The 19,018-nt window shown below is 39.9% G+C and overlaps 1 protein-coding gene across 1 annotated transcript in view; it reads left to right on the top strand.

Annotated features, from left to right (window-relative positions):
• DCC (DCC netrin 1 receptor) overlaps positions 1-19,018 on the top strand; it is a 1,166,576-nt gene that overhangs the window by 806,347 nt on the left and 341,211 nt on the right. Inside the window, 1 exon segment of the mRNA XM_029216808.1 lies at positions 4,256-4,410. Coding sequence (XP_029072641.1) covers positions 4,256-4,410 — 155 coding nt within the window.

The following is a 19,018-nucleotide window of genomic DNA, read 5'->3' as shown; positions in this document are numbered from 1 at the left end:
AGAAAGAGATGCTTCTTACTAACACACTCTTCTTGGTCTCCATGTAAAGGTCAAAGAAAGCAAGCTGCCTACATCTTTTTCAGCCAGCAGAAGGAGACAGACTTTATAATTGATTCTCTATTTGGATGTTCAGTGAATGAATTTGCAGTGAATGGATTCTAGAAAGCCCAGGTGATTTACTGCCTTTACTTCAGTCAACTTTATCTTGAACTTGCCTGAACCCCACACTACCAACTCAAGAGTCAAGGAGAAAAGAAATGGAGTAATGAAGCTCTGACAGTACATCGACCAACACAGACCATGACGCTAAGCTCTGTGGATTTGAGGGGTAAATTATGTCTTCAGAGTTATAGGAGAGAACTTCATGGAGAAGCAGCCTGGGCCCCTGCTGCTTTCCCAGGAGTGGTTGGTGTGGTGACAGTCGCGACCCCCGAACACAGTAACTGGGCAAAGTCCTGACGTCTGCTGTTCTCTGTTCTTCAGAACCTAGTGTGGTATCTGCCCGCTTACAGAGGATCATGGGCTAGAGTGAGCTAGACAAAATCCTAATTACTAACTGTCTAAACACAGAGATTAAGGAGAGTTTACTTTACATGGCTGGCATTGCCCTATTGTGGAACCAGAGAAACAAGAGTAACAAACTACCCTTCCAAATTTGGATTTTACTTACTTGTTGGGAAATGATTTGCGCTGGTTTGTTTTCAGCTATTAAAGAACGAATGGGATGATCAAAAGCCACCTGCGACTCTTTGAAGAAATCTGTGAAGGGTGACATGGCAGTAAATGCCATGTCTTAGAATGCATTGGTATCACGTTTGATGTTGCCCCAGTAGGACCCAAGAAAGCATCAGAGCTTGCACCTGAGAAATCTGAGGCTCAGATAAGTTAATGAGAAAGCCAAGACAACAGCCCAGCAGCAAAGCCCAGACACCAGTGTGCGCATCAGATATCATGGGGCTGTCCAACTATGCTGTGGAACTCGGAGCACACCTATTCCTTCTCCGTTGCGGTCAGCAAAGCCTCTTCCCTTTAAAAAATATTACCAGTTTCATTACTGAAACTTGTTCAATGCCTCTAGTTATGACTATACTTTTTTATCGAAGTACAGTTGATTTACAGTCTTGTGCTAATTTCTGCTGTACAGCAAAGTGATTGTTGTACATATATATACATATATACATTCTTTTCCATTATGGTTTATCACAGAATATTCCCTGTGCTATACAGTAGGACCTTGTTGTTTATCTATTCTATATACAATAGTTTGCATCGGCTAATCTCAAACTCCCAATCCATTCCTTCCCCTCACCCCACCGTTGACAACCACAAGTCTGTTCTCTATGTCTGTGAATATGTCTACTTTTTTGATTTGACTTATCTCTGTAGACAAAATTGATCTGACAGAAAATATCAATATTTATGTCCTTTTCTTCATGATTGTACCTCATTAATTTCTTCAGATTGAGGAAAGGCCCTCTTCTTGAACTCAAGAACCCTTATTTCTATGAGGTTGTGGTGGTATTTTGTTATAATAATAGAAATAATAGCAGTAATAACTGTCACATATGGAAGGCTCCCTGAGTACCAGGTCTCATGCCTGCTGCTTTATATGGTTCACATACAGCATCTCACTGAATTCTCTAGAAACTCTATGAGGTAAACATTTTTATAGCACCAATTTGCACTTGAGAAATCTGAGGCTCAGATAAGTTAATGAGGAAGCCAAGACAACCACCCCAGGCTTAAAACTCTTGAATCCACTCCGTAGTCTACATAGCATTTTGATGTGACCTCAGTTTGATAGGATAAGCAGATTTCTGAAAATTGGCGCATAACATGGAAATGTTTAGGTTAAATTGTTGTTTAAAACCATTAAGAGCCCACATTGAAGAAACTAGTGGTAAATCTAGGGCAGTGCTAGCGTCTGGTTGGAGGAAGGGCTGAGATCACTACCATGGAAGTGTTTTCTAAAGATGCTTTGTTCGTACTCTTAACGCTGAGGAAGTATCAGTTGTCCATATCAATGAATATAATTTTTTTTCATGACCATTAGTAATCTGGGATATTTTTGGAGGCTGCTGGAGATTATAAGAACCTAAAACTCCCTTCCTTGTAATAAAATACAGCATCCCCTTTTATATGTGAGTAATGTTTCTATTATATGATCTTAGACATTCTTACCTGGACATGCCCAGATGTTCTTACCTCTTTTTCCTTTGAAGAATGCCTTTTCAAGGGATTATGCCAGCATGTCCTAGAACACTGCTATTTCATCTAAATTATTCAGTAGTTATAAGAATAAAGTCAGTTATGAAAGCTGTCCTTCCTTATAGATACTCAAGGAGTTTGGTATGCAGATCTGACTTTCAGTGACAAATATGTTGCTTGAAGGTTTAGAAAATACATCCTGAAATGACTTAGATGATAATTACACTCATTCTCCCAGTGGTTTCTGAATGCCCAGGTGTCTCTTCTTTCCCTTTAGGAGCTCAAAGTGCCCATGATCCAAATAGCCCCCTTGTTTTCCCCTATTGTTTAATGATACCAATACTGGATCTAGAGGATGAAATCCCAAATTTCATTCTTAACGACAGTATTCATTAACTGTGAGTCCCTTAAAAAAAATGTTGTTTCTTTAAATCTCACTTTTACATCTATAAAATAATGATAATAAAACCATCCTATTTATATAAAAGGAGAGGCAATGCATATAAAAATTCTGCTGAAAGAAAATAATATGCAAAACTGTCTACATCCACAAGGCATACAATCTGATTATGAGGGTTTTCTTTTAAAAAGCAATGTATTGGCCTGAATAATCTTAGTTTGGTAGAATAGATCAGTGTGATGTGTGGTACATGGGAGCCCTATCTGACGTTTCTTACGATAGGTCACTATTAAATCCCACCGACATCCCTCCCTCACTGTAAGTCACAATTCAGCCTTGCAGCAAATTAACACAGTGCTTGTAAAGGGATACCTAAGCCTTGGGCTATATCCAGATTCATACAGGGTGTTTTTTGAGATGCAAGAAATATCATCTAGATGTAGAAACCTTAAGAAACAGTTAAGTGGCTAGAAGGAGCTCTTTCTTCACGTTCAATTTTATGAGACCAATGAGGATATAAATGCCTAGAATCATGTATGTCCTTTAAAGCATACTTTAGGAGTTCCTGGTTCTTATATGTCAGCATCCATATCCATAGGATTTGTCTTCTCTTAATATGAACTATAAATCTCACCACGATCAGCAGGTTAATTCATTTGTTTGGAGCCTCTGAGGAAGTTTTTAATTGGAAAATAAATTGGACACATGTAGATGTGGCTTGAAGAAAAGGCAAGTAAACACGTGTTCCACTTTCTCCTCATGAGGAAGGGCATCTACTTCTTTCACTAAATTGCACTTAACATAACCACAGGACCTCAAGCTCTGTACACATCAACACTTGGCATCTGCCTTTTCCTTTCCTACAATGAAGGAAAATGCATAAATGCATTTGTTGACAGTACTGACAAAGACTGGCTTGTGGAATAATCAAAACCCTGATTTCTGTCATTAGCTGAATGTTTACAAAAAGCATCTTCCTGCCTACATTCCATACGCTTCTTCTTATTTTACTAGCTCTTTGTTATGAGTTTTGAGACTAAATTGTAAAGTGTCAAGGGAAAAGACTTTAGTATGCAAGGTTCATGGGAATGGCATAAACTTGAACTCCCCAGAAACCCTGCAACATTTATTTATAGGCTCTTCCAGTCAGTTTACATCCCATAGTAAGTCTTCGAGGTCTTGCCTCACATGCAGAGTCAACAGGAAATGAGTAAGCAACCTTTTGGTCTACCTTACTGCTGTTGCTCATTATTATTTATTTATTTATTTATTTATTTATTTTTGGCTGCGTTGAGTCTTCTTTGCTGTGCGCGGGCTTTCTCTAGCTGCGGAGAACGGGGACTACTCTTCGTTGCGGTGCGCAGGCTTCTCATTGTGGTGCGATGGCTTCTCATTGCGGTGGCTTCTCTCATTGCAGAGCACGGGCTCTAGGCACATGGCCTTCAGTAGTTGTGGCTCAAGGGCTTAGTTGCTCCGCGGCATGTGGGATCTTCCTGGACCAGGGATCGAAACTGTGTCCCCTGCATTGGCAGGCGGATTCTTAACCACTGTGCCACCAGGGAAGTGCCTCTCTTGCTCATTAAGTAAAGGCTGTGGCTAAAAGTATTCATGTGGGAATAATCTTTCCCTGCAACTTTTATTTCCTAGGGAACGAGCAGTGAATACATCCCAGCCTGGGTCCCTTCAGTTTACTGTGGGAAACCTGAAGCCAGAAGCCATGTACACCTTCCGAGTCGTGGCCTACAACGAGCGGGGACCAGGGGAGAGCTCTCAGCCCATCAAGGTGGCCACTCAGCCTGAGTGTGAGTATGAGACAGGAAGGGCAAATTTAGAAAGTATTTGTTTTCGTTGGCAATATCTTTGAATCCTTTCATAGTAATTTATTGAGGTGACGGAATGGAAGGAATATTTCTGAAGCAACATGTTTTAACCCGAGGGTTTTTAAAGGTAAGATAACTTTAACAAAATGGCCTTCCCACTTTGGCCAGATCTCCATAATGACAAATTAACAACTATCAAGGCCTGGTCCATCCACACAGTCTACATATTCACTCCCGAGTAAGTGACTGACTGTACCCGCCAGTACTTCATCATCAACATTGGGTTTCAGCCTCCTGCATTGATTTTTTCAGATTTTTCTAAGTTTGTCTATAAAAAGTATAACATCAAAGGAGAAGAAAAATGGCATAGGACTTCTCAATACAGGGATTATTCAAGAACTTACTCATGCACTGAATGCCCTTAAGAAGCTTCCAAAAGTGAATCTAGATTTAAGAAATGTAAAGAGAAACTCTCTATTGGGCAACCTCATTGTCCTTTAACATAAATCCCTATATTAAGCTCCATGATCACAAAGTAATGCAGCTGAATGTTATTGGACCAAGTTGTAATTTAGTGATTTCTACTTTTATAAAGGAACAGCCCCCAAACTGTACATTTGAAAACTATTTCTGTATCTTACAGAATTTTGATTTTTCTACTAAACTTCTAATTTATTTTGGAAGGTTATCACTCATGAGTAGTCTGCAGCTTTATTCGGTTTAGAGTTTTAAAAAATTGTAATCTAACAGCTAAATGACATGAAGGACTACTTGTAACAAACTACATTATTTAGAGATTTAGACACCTAGTTTCATCTACTCCTGATTTTTGCTTTTTTTTTGAATGATGCTATTTTCTCTGTATTCCCAATCATTTTATTTAAAACTATATTTAACTTCAAAATCACCTCACGTGCTTTTGGAAGAAGGTGAAGTAGAAATCAGAAAGATTTTCATTGGTACATATGAGAAGATAATCTTTGGACTAGGTCAGTTCTTAAGGATTTGAAATCAATATGTTGAAGAAGAGCAACTGAGACGTAGTCTGGCAGCTGGTATGATGCTCTGCATACTGGGCAGAATCTCCGTTCCTTCTTCCACTCAGCCAAGGCTACAAAGACCAGATGAGGACAAATTGCAATGAAGTATTTGTTGGGGGTGGGGATATGACTAAGCTGGACAAGTCTTAGAGATATTTGCCTCATAGAAATAAAACCTCACATAGTATCTTTAAGGACATAGTAATGTGCAGGTTTCAGATCACATAAAAAGAAACGAAATTGAGTTATTTGTAGTGAGGTGGATGGACTTAGAGTCTGTCATACAGAATGAATTAAGTCACAAAGAGAAAAACAAATACCTAACAAATATATATGGAATCTAAAAAACAAAACAAAAAGAGTGGTTCTGAAGAAACTAGGGGCAAGACGGGAATAAAGACGCAGATGTACTAGAGAATGGACTTGAGGACACGGGGAGGAGGAAGGGTAAGCTGGGACAAAGTGAGAGAGTGGCAGTGTATATATGGACATATATACACTACCAAATGTAAAATAGATAGCTAGTGGGAAGCAGCCTCATAGCACAGGGAGATCAGCTCCGTGTTTTGTGACCACCTAGAGGAGTGGGATAGGGAGGGTGGGAGGGAGGGAGGCACAAGAGGGAAGACATATGGGGATATATGTATATGTATAACTGATTGACTTTGTTATAAAGCAGAAACTAACATACGATTGTAAAGCAATTATAGTCCAATAAAGATGTTTAAAAAAAAAAATTCAGCCTCCCAGGCAGGACAGGCTAAATAATTTGCAGGACCCAGAAGCTACAGTAGAGCATTAAGCCATGCTCCACACGGGACCTTCCTAAGCATGGGATCTTGTGCAGCTTCCTTAGTCGTATGCCCACAAAGCTGGTCCGACTTCCAGGTTTCTCTTCTTAAGAACGTTTTGTTGCTGTTTGGATTGAAATCATGAGATAATGCTGATTTCCACTGTGCAGTGACTATGTTCACATGTAATTTGAGTCATCAATTTCTTCATTGACTTTTTAAAAAATTAATTATTAATTTATTTATTTTTGGCTGTGTTGGGTCTTCGTTTCTGTGCGAGGGCTTTCTCTACTTGCGGCAAGCGCGGGCCTCTCACTATCGCGGCCTCTCTTGTTGTGGAGCACAGGCTCCAGACGCCCAGGCTCAGTAGTTGTGGCTCACGGGCCTAGTTGCTCTGCGGCATGTGGGATCTTCCCAGACCAGGGCTCAAACCCGTGTCCCCTGCATCGGCAGGCAGATTCTCAACCACTGTGCCACCAGGGAAGCCCCCAGCATTTTTTTAATTCACATTTTTAAAAACCAAGGGACATTTCCAAGCCAAGGGACAAGAAAGTCTTTTTTATTTGTATACTGACTAATAATAACGCCTCATTTCATTAAAAACGTTACTCATGATACAACATTTTTAGTATAACTAATCAAAAACATAAGTCTGTGATTATTTGTATTACACATATGGCCTTAACCTTTATAAAGTAAAAACAATAGCATAATTCAACTTACAAGTGTGTTTAATGAACACCCACTGTGTTCCTAATACTGCTCTACACTGTCTGACAGGTTAAGAAAGCATATGTGTGTAATGACTTTTAACAGCACTTAGGGCTCTCAGAAGCTTCCTGAGGAAGCAAATATTTTAAATATGTAACAGCAACAAAACAAGTAAGGAAACCTGTAAGAATTTGTTAAATGAAATATTAAAAGTCTGAATCACAGATTGGTTTATGAGCCCATTACTTGTGACGGCCGAGGCATATGATGCCAAGAGCTCAGCCTCTGTGTACCGGTGCCAGATCGAATCTCGGAGACAGAGTTTTGGGCAAAGTAGAAAAGAATAGCTTTATTGCTTTGCCAGGCAAAGGGGAACACAGCGGGCTCCTGCCCTCGAAAACTACGTGTACCAACCAGGGAGGGTTTGCTGAGGAGTTTTATGGCAGTGGTTCAAGGGTGGGGTTGCTGATAAGATTAGGGTGTGTACAGGGTTTAGGCTCTTTAATCTTGTTTCAGGTAATCTTCTTGATGAACTTTCTGGTCCCTTTAGTCTGGCCTCAGATGGTCTCCTCTGGCATAAAGAATGCTAACATCTTCATTCGCTGGATTTTAATTCTATAAAGGGCTTAAAGGCAGTGTTATGTGTATCCCTTGAGGCAGCAGCAGGACCCTGCCCCAAGGCTGCACTATTGTTCCTTGACTGTTCCTCCCTTGTCTCTGCATCCCCTCCCTTCCCAGATTAGCAACTGTTCAAATCTGCCCATCTCAGGGAAGGTCATGGAGGCTGGAGTCTGTTCCCTACAAGAAACGGGGGACATGAAAATGCTTCCATGCCCAGGAGCCCCGTAGGGTCCTGCTCGGTCTCACATATTGTCTAATTTTTTATGCCTTAATCATATTGTGCTTACCTCCTCAAGTAAGTGCTTTATTACAAAGACAGCTGCTTCGGTCCTTTGTATATATCTTCCATTCTTCCTCATTCAGAAAGCAGTCTGAGAATTTATGTAGAAGAACTCACTGGGTGCTGGTTTCTGTAAGCATTTACTTTGCTTAAAAATTAGCATAAATGATAAGGCATAAAATAGAAACTAAACACCTAACTGAATAAAAGTTTACTTGTTGGTATTGTTGTCTCATATAAGTTATCTTTCTCCAGAAAATGAAAGTAGAAAATCATTCTGGTTTTGAAACGTTGAAAGTATCTTGAAGTTTTTTCATTAAGGGCAGTGATAGTGGTCTTACAATGCTAACTATATTTTGGCCTTTAATAACACCTTTGTTTTATTAAATCACCTCTCTTCTTACCACTGTATGGAGTAAGGATTATTTCCTTTGCAGGCCATTGTTTACTTGCAGGGTGACCTGACTGTGTTTCATTAAGAATTGGATAATTGTCCTTGGATAATTAATCTCTTGCTGAGTAGACAGGTAGATAGGAACAGTTCAGCCTAGATAAACAGTACTTTAGAATATCTTTTACATGTGCAAAACAGCAAACTCCTTCAATTCATTTAGATTAAGAGTATTGTGTAGCTCACTCGCTGTCTTTATTACAGACATTAGGATAAATAAATTATGTTATCAGGACTAATAGGTACGGCATGTGTATTTCATCTTCTGTTGTTAACACAAAATGCCATTTTAGCGATTTAAAAATATTTCTAGGGTAAGGAACACTTCATCTTCCCCAAACCTGCTCAATAATATGCCAATTCCTGAGTAAGATGGAACACCTTAGAGATCCTGTGCTTCATTTCCTCCTCTCCCCACTCCCCTCCCACCTCCCGTCCCCCCCCTCCCCTCCCTCCCCTTTCTTTTCCCTACTCTTTCTTCTCTCTCGACTTCTTATAAGCTCACCCTTCTGTGTTTTTAGAGGAAGTTCAGAGGCTGATTTTATTACTTGGTTAGAATTGCAGAATTTAGAGGCAAAGGTGGGGGGACGTTTTCATTGTTCTCTCACTGACAAAATGATCTTATCTTTTGAAAATGGGTCTCGTCTGGTTAGCATTTGCTTGCTCGTTTTATCACTGTTTTTCCGAATGTGATGTAGTAATTGTACACTAAAATGACATCGCTTTTATACAAATTGAATTTCAAGGTTTCCATATTATTTGAAAATAGCAACTCTGTTATGAAAACCATATTCTCAAGGAATAAACACTGATGGAAAACATGTCTGAAATATAAATCAGCCAGCAACTGTTTCTAAAAAGTGCACACGTACTGCAGTAATCATTTAAAGAGATCAGCAGCCCAAGATCCAGTTTATGAAATAATCACCCAGAATACAAAGGCTTGATTTATAGGAAGGTCTGTGTCTCCTGATTATATCTTCCTTTGGCTAAACCCTTGCTCTTCCCTCTGCCTTTATGGTGTATAATTTCTTTGCTGTATTATCAGCCGGATTTAAGTCCCCGTGTGCTTAAGACTTGTCTAATCTTTTCATACCACATGTGGAGAATTTTTGAATTATTATTCGGGGTCCTTTAAGATGCTGTTAAGGCAGTTGAATCATGAAGGATGTTAAAATGGACCACATACTGGCTGGAGGCTTGAGCTAGAATGGGGAGCCTATTTGCTAGACCACAACCCAATTATCCACAAAACCCTTTTATAGTTAAGTGTTGTAAGTAATATTCTTAGTCCATTATATTCTTTACACTGAAAAGATGAGTGAAAGCAACCCCCAAATCGACTTTAGAATATATTATACAGAGGAAATAGGACTTCCCTGGTGGTCCAGTGGTTAAGACTCTGCGCTTCCACTGCAGGGGGCACGGGTTCGATCCCTGGTCAGGGAACTACGATCCCACATGCTTCGCTGTGCAGGCTAAAAATAAAAACAAAAACAAAAAATACTTTACGGGGCTTCCCTGGTGGCACAGTGGTTAAGAATCTGCTTGCCAATGCAGGGGACATGGGTTCGAGCCCTGGCCTGGGAAGATCCCACATGCCGCAGAGGAACTAAGCCCATGCGCCACAACTACTGAGCCTGTGCTCTAGAGCCCGCGAGCCACAACTACTGAGCCCACATTGCCACAACTCCTGAAGCCTGCGTGCCTAGAGCCTGTGCTGCACAGCAAAGAGAAGCCACCGCAATGAGAAGCCTGCACACCTCAACAAAGAGTAGCCCCTACTTGCTGCAACTAGAGAAAGCCCACACACAGCAACGAAGACCCAAGGCAGCCAAAAATAAAATAAATAAATTTTAAAAAAAGATAATTAACTGTTTAAAAAAAGGAATTATAATATATATATAATAATTATATATATATATATAATAATATAATAATATAAAATATATTATACAGAGGAAATAGACATATTTGCCTTTTTCATCTGTCCCTGGATTTTTTTTTTTTTAATTCTAATAAAGCTCTACTTCTATGGTTGTTATGGGGGGTACTGGAAAGTCTCTGAACATTATGTCTCCAAACATTACTATCCATATCCTAGGACAAGTTCCTTAATCCTTGAAACCTCATTGTCCTTGATTATAAATTGGAGATATGAATGATTTACCCCTCCTCCTCCTGACGCCAAAAGCACAGCCTCTCTGCGCACCGGTGCTGAATCGAATCTCGGAGACAGAAGTTTTGGGTGAAGTAGAAAAGGAGAGCTTTATCATTTTCCCAGGCAAAGGGGGACACAGCAGACTCCTGCGTCAAAACACTATGTATCCCAACCTAGGAGGATTTGATGAGGAGTTTTAGAGCAATAGTTCAAGGGTGGGGTTGCTGACAGGGTGTGTGCAGGGTCTCAGGCGGTCCGACTCTTAATCTTGATGAGCTTCTCTGGTCCGTTTAATTTTGCCTCAGGTGGTTTTGTGGCTGGGCCTCCCTTGACTACCGACTGTTTGCATCTGCCCTTTGGAACTCAGGGAAGGTCATCGAGGCAGGAGTCTTGCCTACAAGAAACAGGGGCCAAAAAGGCTTCCGTACGCAGGAGCCCCACAGGGTCCTCCTCAGTTTCATTCCCAGATTGTAAAGATGAAACGTGATAACATATGGGAAGCCCCTGAGTCTTACCTGGCATCTAGTAGGCACTCAATAGAGAGAAGTTCCCTGCCCCTAATGGGATCAAATGGAAACATAATTCCAACTGCCCTGCACTGACAACCAAAGTGGGACACTCTAGAGTAATCACTAAGGTAATAAGGCTTGATTACTATGCAATCAGCCATTTACGTATATTATTACTTTCCCCCAATCATCCCCTCCCTAATACTTAGCACGCTATTGTAGACTGGTTTGTTGTCTAATTTGCCTCTTGTACATCTTTGCAACCCTAACTAAATTTTGAAGCTTTATGAGCAGAAAACACTCTATTATCCCATACAATGTGTCACAGCATTGCCATTTCGCGAATAGCTAGTTGGTTAACATTTGCTGGTAGAATCTGATTTGTACTTAATTTGTGGTGGAGATGATACATATCAGCAGTGTTTATTCATCATGATTCTATAAATTAAGCAAGCCAAGTAAATTACAGTTCTGTCTAGCTAATTTCTTGTATCACTTAAACTGGTTTCCAATTACTCTCTGCACTGCATGGTAATTTGAATGAATATTTGGGATGACTGTGGAGGAGAAGTTGACCGTGAGCCAATCAGCTGGTCCAGTTTTGTGGTCGTGTACGTGGCTATAGACTAATAGTAGAAAGAAAGAAGTATAAGCACTGATGTTTCATCTTTTTAGGTAACACACAAATGCTGGTATAATTTAAATATTCTCTCATTGCAAAACATGTTTTCGGGTATTACAAGTATAAGATGAGAGACATTAAAGGCTTATGGTATGGTATCCCCGGCAACGAAGGCTTAAGGAATCCATTTGGATGTTTTGTTTTGTTTTGTTTTGTTTTGTTTTGTTTTGTTTTGTTTTGTTTTGTTTTGTTTTGTTTGCTGTACGCGGGCCTCTCACTGCTGTGGCCTCTCCCGTTGCGGAGCACAGGCTCCGGACGCGCAGGCTCAGCGGCCATGGCTCACGGGCCCAGCCGCTCCGTGGCATGTGGGATCTTCCCGGACCGGGGCACGAACCCGTGTCCCCTGCATCGGCAGGCGGACTCCCAACCACTGCACCACCAGAGGAGCCCCCATTTGGATTTAATGGTCAATTAACGAGGTATTATATCTTCTACAGTGATGTATATTACTGGAAGAATTAGAGGTAGGCTTGTGAGGGTGGGTTGTTTAATCACGTTAGAAAAATTGAAAGCAAAAGGTGAGTCATTCTGTACTTATTCATTCATTCAGTCAGCCATTCAAAATGATTCTTTTGTGCTATGTCCTAGACTTCATGGTCCCATACAATCACCATTAGCTACATGTGCCTATTTACATTTCAATGTATTGATGTAAAATAAACTCTAAAAGGCAGGGACACTAACCACATCTGTCAAGGTAACACTTAAAATTTAAACAAAATTGAAAACTAAAAATTCAGCACCTCATTAGCCACATTTCAAGAGTTCATATATGACTGCTGGCTACTGTATAGGACAGCACAGAGAACATGACCATTATTGCAGAAAGTTCTAGTGGGCACCCCTGATCTAGATGCTCTGCTAGTACATGAGGATACAAAAGCAAGTCAGAAAATGCCCTGACTCCCAAGGAACTATTAGTCTAGTGTAAACTATTTTAATTAAGCAGAACTCATTAAAAAGGTATTTAATAGATTAGTCCCCTTTGAAAGTTGAAAAAGTTCATTATGTGTTGAATTAATGTAAAAGATTAATTTTTAAAAGACCAGAGAATCTAGATCTGAACATATTTTCTGATTAGTTTCTCAAAGCTCCCTAAATATTTTCTCAGATAAAAAAATATATATACATATTATATATATTATATATATATATATATATCTTTCAGTGCAAAATTAAGGATGAAGGACAAAGATGACTTGTTGTTTGGGTTAATCAGTGGTACAGCATAATTCAATTCCCCTAAAAAGCCTCTACTGGCTCCTTGTTACTCTCTCTGAGCACAAAGCATAATTCAAGCTTCTTCCACTGGTATAACCAAACATCTAAAGAAGCTATCTACTTGGTGAGAAAGTATAGAGAAAAAAGCTACAGATTTCTGACTGCTATTACGGAGTGTGAAGAAAGATGACAAGAGAGTGTCATAATAATGAGAAGTTCCTGGAGAGTATGGGTATCTAGCCTGGGATAATGAGCTTCCAAAAAGGTAGATTTGTTTTGGGTTTAATTGCCTCGTTTGGTTATGTAGCCTACTGAAAATGAAAGTAGGTTGCTTGGTAAACTGAATTAGAGCAAAATAGAGCTTGAGCATCATCAGGGATATTGTCATCATGCTGCAGCAGCCAAATAAAACTCTACTTCAAAGATAAAACAGCTGAGCTGAGCTCTTTTAATGGGACACCTTCAGTTATATTGGATTCTATGGAAAGCTGGTGTTCATGAAGTGAAGAAGAGTAAAGACAAACAGAGAATATAGCATTTTTACTCATGTGTATTTATATATTCTCTCATCTTGACAGCCCTTTTATCTGAATGGTCCATAAGCAATTACTGAGCACCTACTATGTGTCAAGCCTTTTATAAGGTGCTGGAGAGATAGAAGGTAAAATAAGATGGGCAGAATAGTATCCAAAAGTTTAGAGATGAAATTTTTGAAGAAAATATAGTAAGATAAATTGTTCTAAATCATACTGTGGGATCAAATTTATTTCCTCTTTTTTTTAACCTAAAGTTAGGATTATAAGATATTAGCGTATAAATAATATATAATTTAATACATATATACATACATCTATGTACACACATATACATTTTGTGTTTTAGTATGAAACATGATAGTACTTTTTAGAAAGTAGCACCTGAAGAAATTTATAGTTGACTATCGTCATGTGATACCCAACCCAAAAAGAGTGAAACTCATTTTTTTTTTTAACATCTTTATTGGACTATAATTGCTTTACAACGGTGTGTTAGTTTCGCTTTATAACAAAGTGAATCAGCTATACATATACATATATCCCCATATCTCCTCCCTGTTGTGTCTCCCTCCCACCCTCCGTATCCCACCCCTCTAGGTGGTCACAAAGCACTGAGCTGATCTCCCTGTGCTATGTGGCTGCTTTCCACTAGCTATCTATTTTACATTTGGTAGTGTATATACGTCCATGCCACTCTCTCACTTCGTCCCAGCTTACCCTTCCCCCTCCCCGTGTCTTCAAGTCCATTCTGTACGTCTGCAACTTTATTCCTGTCCTGCCCCTAGGTTCTTCAGAACCTTGTCTTTTCTTTTTTAGATTCCATATATATGTGTTAGCATACGGTATTTGTTTTTCTCTTTGTGACTGACTTCACTCTGTATGACAGACTCTAGGTCCATCCACCTCACTACAAATAACTCAGTTTCATTCCTTTTTATGGCTGAGTAATATTCCATTGTATATATGTGCCACATCTTCTTTATCCATTCATCTGTCAATGGACACTTAGGTTGCTTCCGTGTCCTGGCTATTGTAAATAGAGCTGCAATGAACATTGTGGTCCATGACTCTTTTTGAATTATGGTTTTCTCAGGGTATATGCCCAGTAGTGAGATTGCTGGGTCATATGGTAGTTCTACTTTTAGTGAAACTCATTTTTAAATCACTATTTTACGGACTCTTTTAACTACAGGTTATATTCTGTCTACTCTGAAGTATCTTATGTGCTACACAAAAGGATAATAATTTGACTTTAACTCTTATTCTCTGATTCCAATGTTCCTGCATTGTTATATTGTTTTAATAAAGATATTATTTCTACTTTGTAGGAACACAGCTGAGGGGAATAATACCTACAACTATTCCCTGTTCTGTGAAAACTCTTTTGGGTCTCAGCCCAATCTTCCCACCTTGGAAAGCCCCATATCCCATCCAATATTGAGTTTAAACTGGGCCAGAATTTCTGACCACAGGATGTTTGACAGATACAGGGGATTTCCATGGGTTGAAATTGAAAGATTTTTCAGGTGAGGCCACACAATTACTGCTTTCAATGTCCGATGTTAAAATTGGAGTCAAGATGGTGCCACCAATGTCCAAGAGGAAATGATCATGGCTTTTTATTAACTGGAAGTCAAATAGTGGAACTCTGAGCCTGTGATTAATGCAGGTAACCTGTTCATTACCACCTTATTTTAATCTGTAATTAGTGTTCCAGGTCTTTAGAATGGAGGAGAGAGAAAGGTAGTTGAGAGCAAGCATTCAGAAATCAGATTGGATTAGAATTCTGTCATTTTTACTTACTAGCTAACTAGGGTAAGCTGGTTTTGCTAAACCACAGCTTCCTCATATGTAAAATAGGGAGATCTTGCAGGGATGTTGTAAAACTTAAAAGAAAAATCTGTAAAATGGGACAAAACAGTACGTCCTCAAATGATTATCCTGAGAATTCAATGAGGTGTTTAGCATAAAATACTTAGCCTGCTCTCTGGCACTTTTTCAGTCCGCAATAAATGCAATTATAATCTTGCATTCCATCATTGCTGTATTCTAATTATTCTCATGAAGTCGTGTTCCTTAACAATGCACATAATTTGTTCATTTCTATCTATGGGCTGCTGACATGTGTTTGAAATGCTCTCTTTCTTCTTTAGGCTATTTCATAAGTCTCTTCTATTTCGATTTTACGATTTTATTTAAGATTTTAAACGCAGAAAGCCCACTCTGGCTAATTCACCCCATGGATCCATTTGTTAGTCTGCATAAGCTCATTTTTCCCGCTCCAAATTTGTTCACGTCTTTCATTCATTCATTTTTTTCTTTCAACAAACAGTTATTGTGTGACCCTAGTGGGCTACCCTATATTTCTCAGCACTGGGAGTTCAGCAGTAAAAAAAAAAAGACAGACAAATGTTTATCTTTACGAGGTTTCTATTCTAGCAATAGAAAGGGACAATAAACAAATAAAAATAAAGCATGCAGAAGAATAAACTAGTTTAAGGAGATAGAGAATGAAAAGGATAGAGGTGATTCTAGAAAGGAAAGTCAGGAGAGCCTTTCTGAAGAAGGGGCGTTTAAGGGGACCTGGGAATGAATTTGGAGGGATGCCAGCAAAGATCTTGGGCAGCCACATTTTAAGCAGAGCCAATAGCAAGTGCCAAGTCCCCTGGAGAGGAAGAGGAAGAGGACCACTGTGTGGCAGCAGAACAAAGAAGAGGGAGAGTGAAGAGAGGAGTCCACAGGTAGCAGGGCCCAGACATGAGAAGCCTTGAAGCCACAGTAAGGAAGGTGGATTAGCTCTCAGTGCAGAGGCATCTGCGCAGGAGGGGGTGACATGATGTAATTTTCATTTTAGAAGTGGGAGCTAGAGAGGAGGCTAATGGGTAGTACAGTCAAGAGATGTTGGTAGATCCCGTTTGGGGGGAAACGGTAGAGGTATTAAGGACTGGTAGGATTCAGGATGCCTTTGGAAAAGATGAGACTTGCTGCTGGGTGTGGGATAGGAGAAAAGACAGGAGTCAGATTTACTCTCTGATGTTAAGCCTCAGAAACTAGGTGAATTGTGGGACCATTTTGGGTTCTGAAACTTGATAAAGAGCCAGCTTGGAGGGTGTGTGGGGAGGGGAGAGACATGAGGGACAAATCAAGACTTTTTAAAAAAATATGTTAGGTTTGGGCTTCCCTGGTGGCGCAGTGGTTGAGAGTCCGCCTGCCGATGCCGGGGACAAGGGTTCGTGCCCCGGTCCGGGAGGATCCCACATGCCGTGGAGCGGCTGGCCCTGTGAGCCATGGCCGCTGAGCCCGCGCGTCCGGAGCCTGTGCTCCGCAACGGGAGAGGCCACAACAGTGAGAGGCCCGCGTACCGCCGCAAAAAAAAAATAAAAATTAAAAAAAAATAGGTTTGGTTTGACTGTTAAATGGATTCAGGTTTTATTTATTTAATTAGACTGTAAGTTCAAAGAAGGTGCCCAATATTTTGAATAGAAAAATAAAAGAAAACGCCACATACTGCTAGCCAACGGCCAAGGTCGTGCGGTATTTAGCTTATTATAGTGGCAAAACTGAACAGTTGTTGGAGTAACAGGGGCAAATTCTCCATGTTGTCAACTATAAAATATCTGTGCCCTACATGTCCCTGATTCATGTGTTACAGGGATATGCACAGTGCCATGCTCAGAAGACACTCTAATATTTGTCAATCACAGAGAAGCATCCTTCTTAGAAAGCATCCTGGCAGACCAGTGAAGTGTAGTTTGATTGGCTGATCCCAGAAAGGGAGAATTGACTAAAAGGATGCCTCAGATGCACAGCCCAGTCTTCTTGCTGCCAAGATTTTCCAAGAAACCAATCCAAAGGGGGCTAGTTAGTGCCAAAATAAGTGTTAGCCCAGAACCAGCTTGTTTTCTGATATGTCCTTTGCCTGTGTTCATTAAACAGGAGATTGAATTCCAATAGAATGTCTATTCAGAAATGACCCAGATGTTGAGTCACCTTATTCTCTGAGATGGCATCAGGATTTTATCAGTGGAAGCCTGGTTTATAGGTCCAAGTAAAGACTACAGAATTCACAAGGAGTTTGCCTTTCGGTTTGTAATATCCCTTTTCTTTACCCTTTTCCCTGTCTTGGGAAATCTTATACACCCCGTTAACTCAGGGTACCCAGAATCCAAAACATTCACCCAGTGATCTGAAGCATAAAGTCAAGTTCATAAAGTCTATTTGAGATAGCTGATTTCAATCATTGAGTTATACAAAGAATAAATTTGGGGATCAGGGAGCTTAAGGCCAGTCGTAGGATGGGTCAGTACACAGCGGGTATCACCAGGCCTATATCTATGTCTAGATTGCTCATCCAGGGTTATTTATGTTAGATAACTCTGCTTACAAAAAATCTGTTTCCTCATTTTGAAAATGGATGTAACACTAAACCAATATACAAAATACCTGGGTTCTAGACTGAGACATTCTCTGTATATTGCTGTTATGTGTTTGAGAAGGTCACTTACCTTTTCTGATTTTCAATTTTCTCTCCTAAAATAGGGATTATCCTGCCTGTGTTAGTTCCCTGGGGCTGCTGTGACAAAGTGCCACATGTTGCCTGGTTTAAAACAACAAAAATGTATTCTCTGACAGTTCCGGAGACTAGAAATCTGAAATCAAGGTGTCAGCAGACCCATGCTCCCTCTGAAGGTTTTAGAGAAAAATCTTTCCTTGTTGCTTCCCGGCTTCTGGTGGTTTTGACAATCCTTTGGCATTTTTTGGTTTATAGGTGTATCACCCAGTCTCTGCTTCCATCTTCACATGACCTTCTCCCCTCTGTGGCCATGTCCCTTTGTGTCTTCTTTTTTTTATAAGGACGCCAGTCGTATTGGATTTAGAGCCCACCCTAATCTAGTATGACTTTGCCTTAATTTAGGTAATTATATCTGCAAAGGCCTTTCTGGGTACACGTGAATTAGGCAGGGGGCGGTGGATGGGGGAACTAGTCAACCCAATACATAAACTTCCCTAAAAATCATATAGATTGTTAGTAAGATTCCAAGTAATGTGGGTGAGGACTGAGAAAACTATTATATACGTATATATATGCACACACACACACACACACACATACATATACATATATGCATACATATACAGACATATTTTTTTTCATTTTTATTGGAGTATAGTTGATTCACAATGTTGTGTTAGTTTCAGGTGTACAGCAAAGTGATTCACTTATACATATACATTTATTCACTCTTTTTTAAGATTCTTTTCCCATATAGACCATTACAGAGTATTGAGTAGATTTCCCTGTGCTATATACAGTAGGTCCTTATTGGTTACCTGTTTTATATACAGTAGAGGGTATATGTCAATCCCGATCTCCCAATTTATCCCCCCCACCTTACTCCCTGGTAACCATAAGTTTGTTTTCTACATTGACTCTGCTTCTGTTTTGTAAATAAGTTCATTTGTACCCTTTTTTTAGAGAAGAGTTAACATCTATCCTTCTCAAACTATTCCAAAAAATTGCAGAGGAAGGAACACTCCCAAGCTCATTCTATGAGGCCAGCATCACCCTGATACCAAAACCAGGCAA

This window comes from Monodon monoceros, unplaced genomic scaffold (assembly GCF_005190385.1).
Source record: "Monodon monoceros isolate NGI ecotype Baffin Bay Population unplaced genomic scaffold, NGI_Narwhal_1 Super_Scaffold_1, whole genome shotgun sequence".
Taxonomy (NCBI): domain Eukaryota; kingdom Metazoa; phylum Chordata; class Mammalia; order Artiodactyla; family Monodontidae; genus Monodon; species Monodon monoceros.
This window is presented reverse-complemented; position numbering and strand designations above follow the sequence as displayed.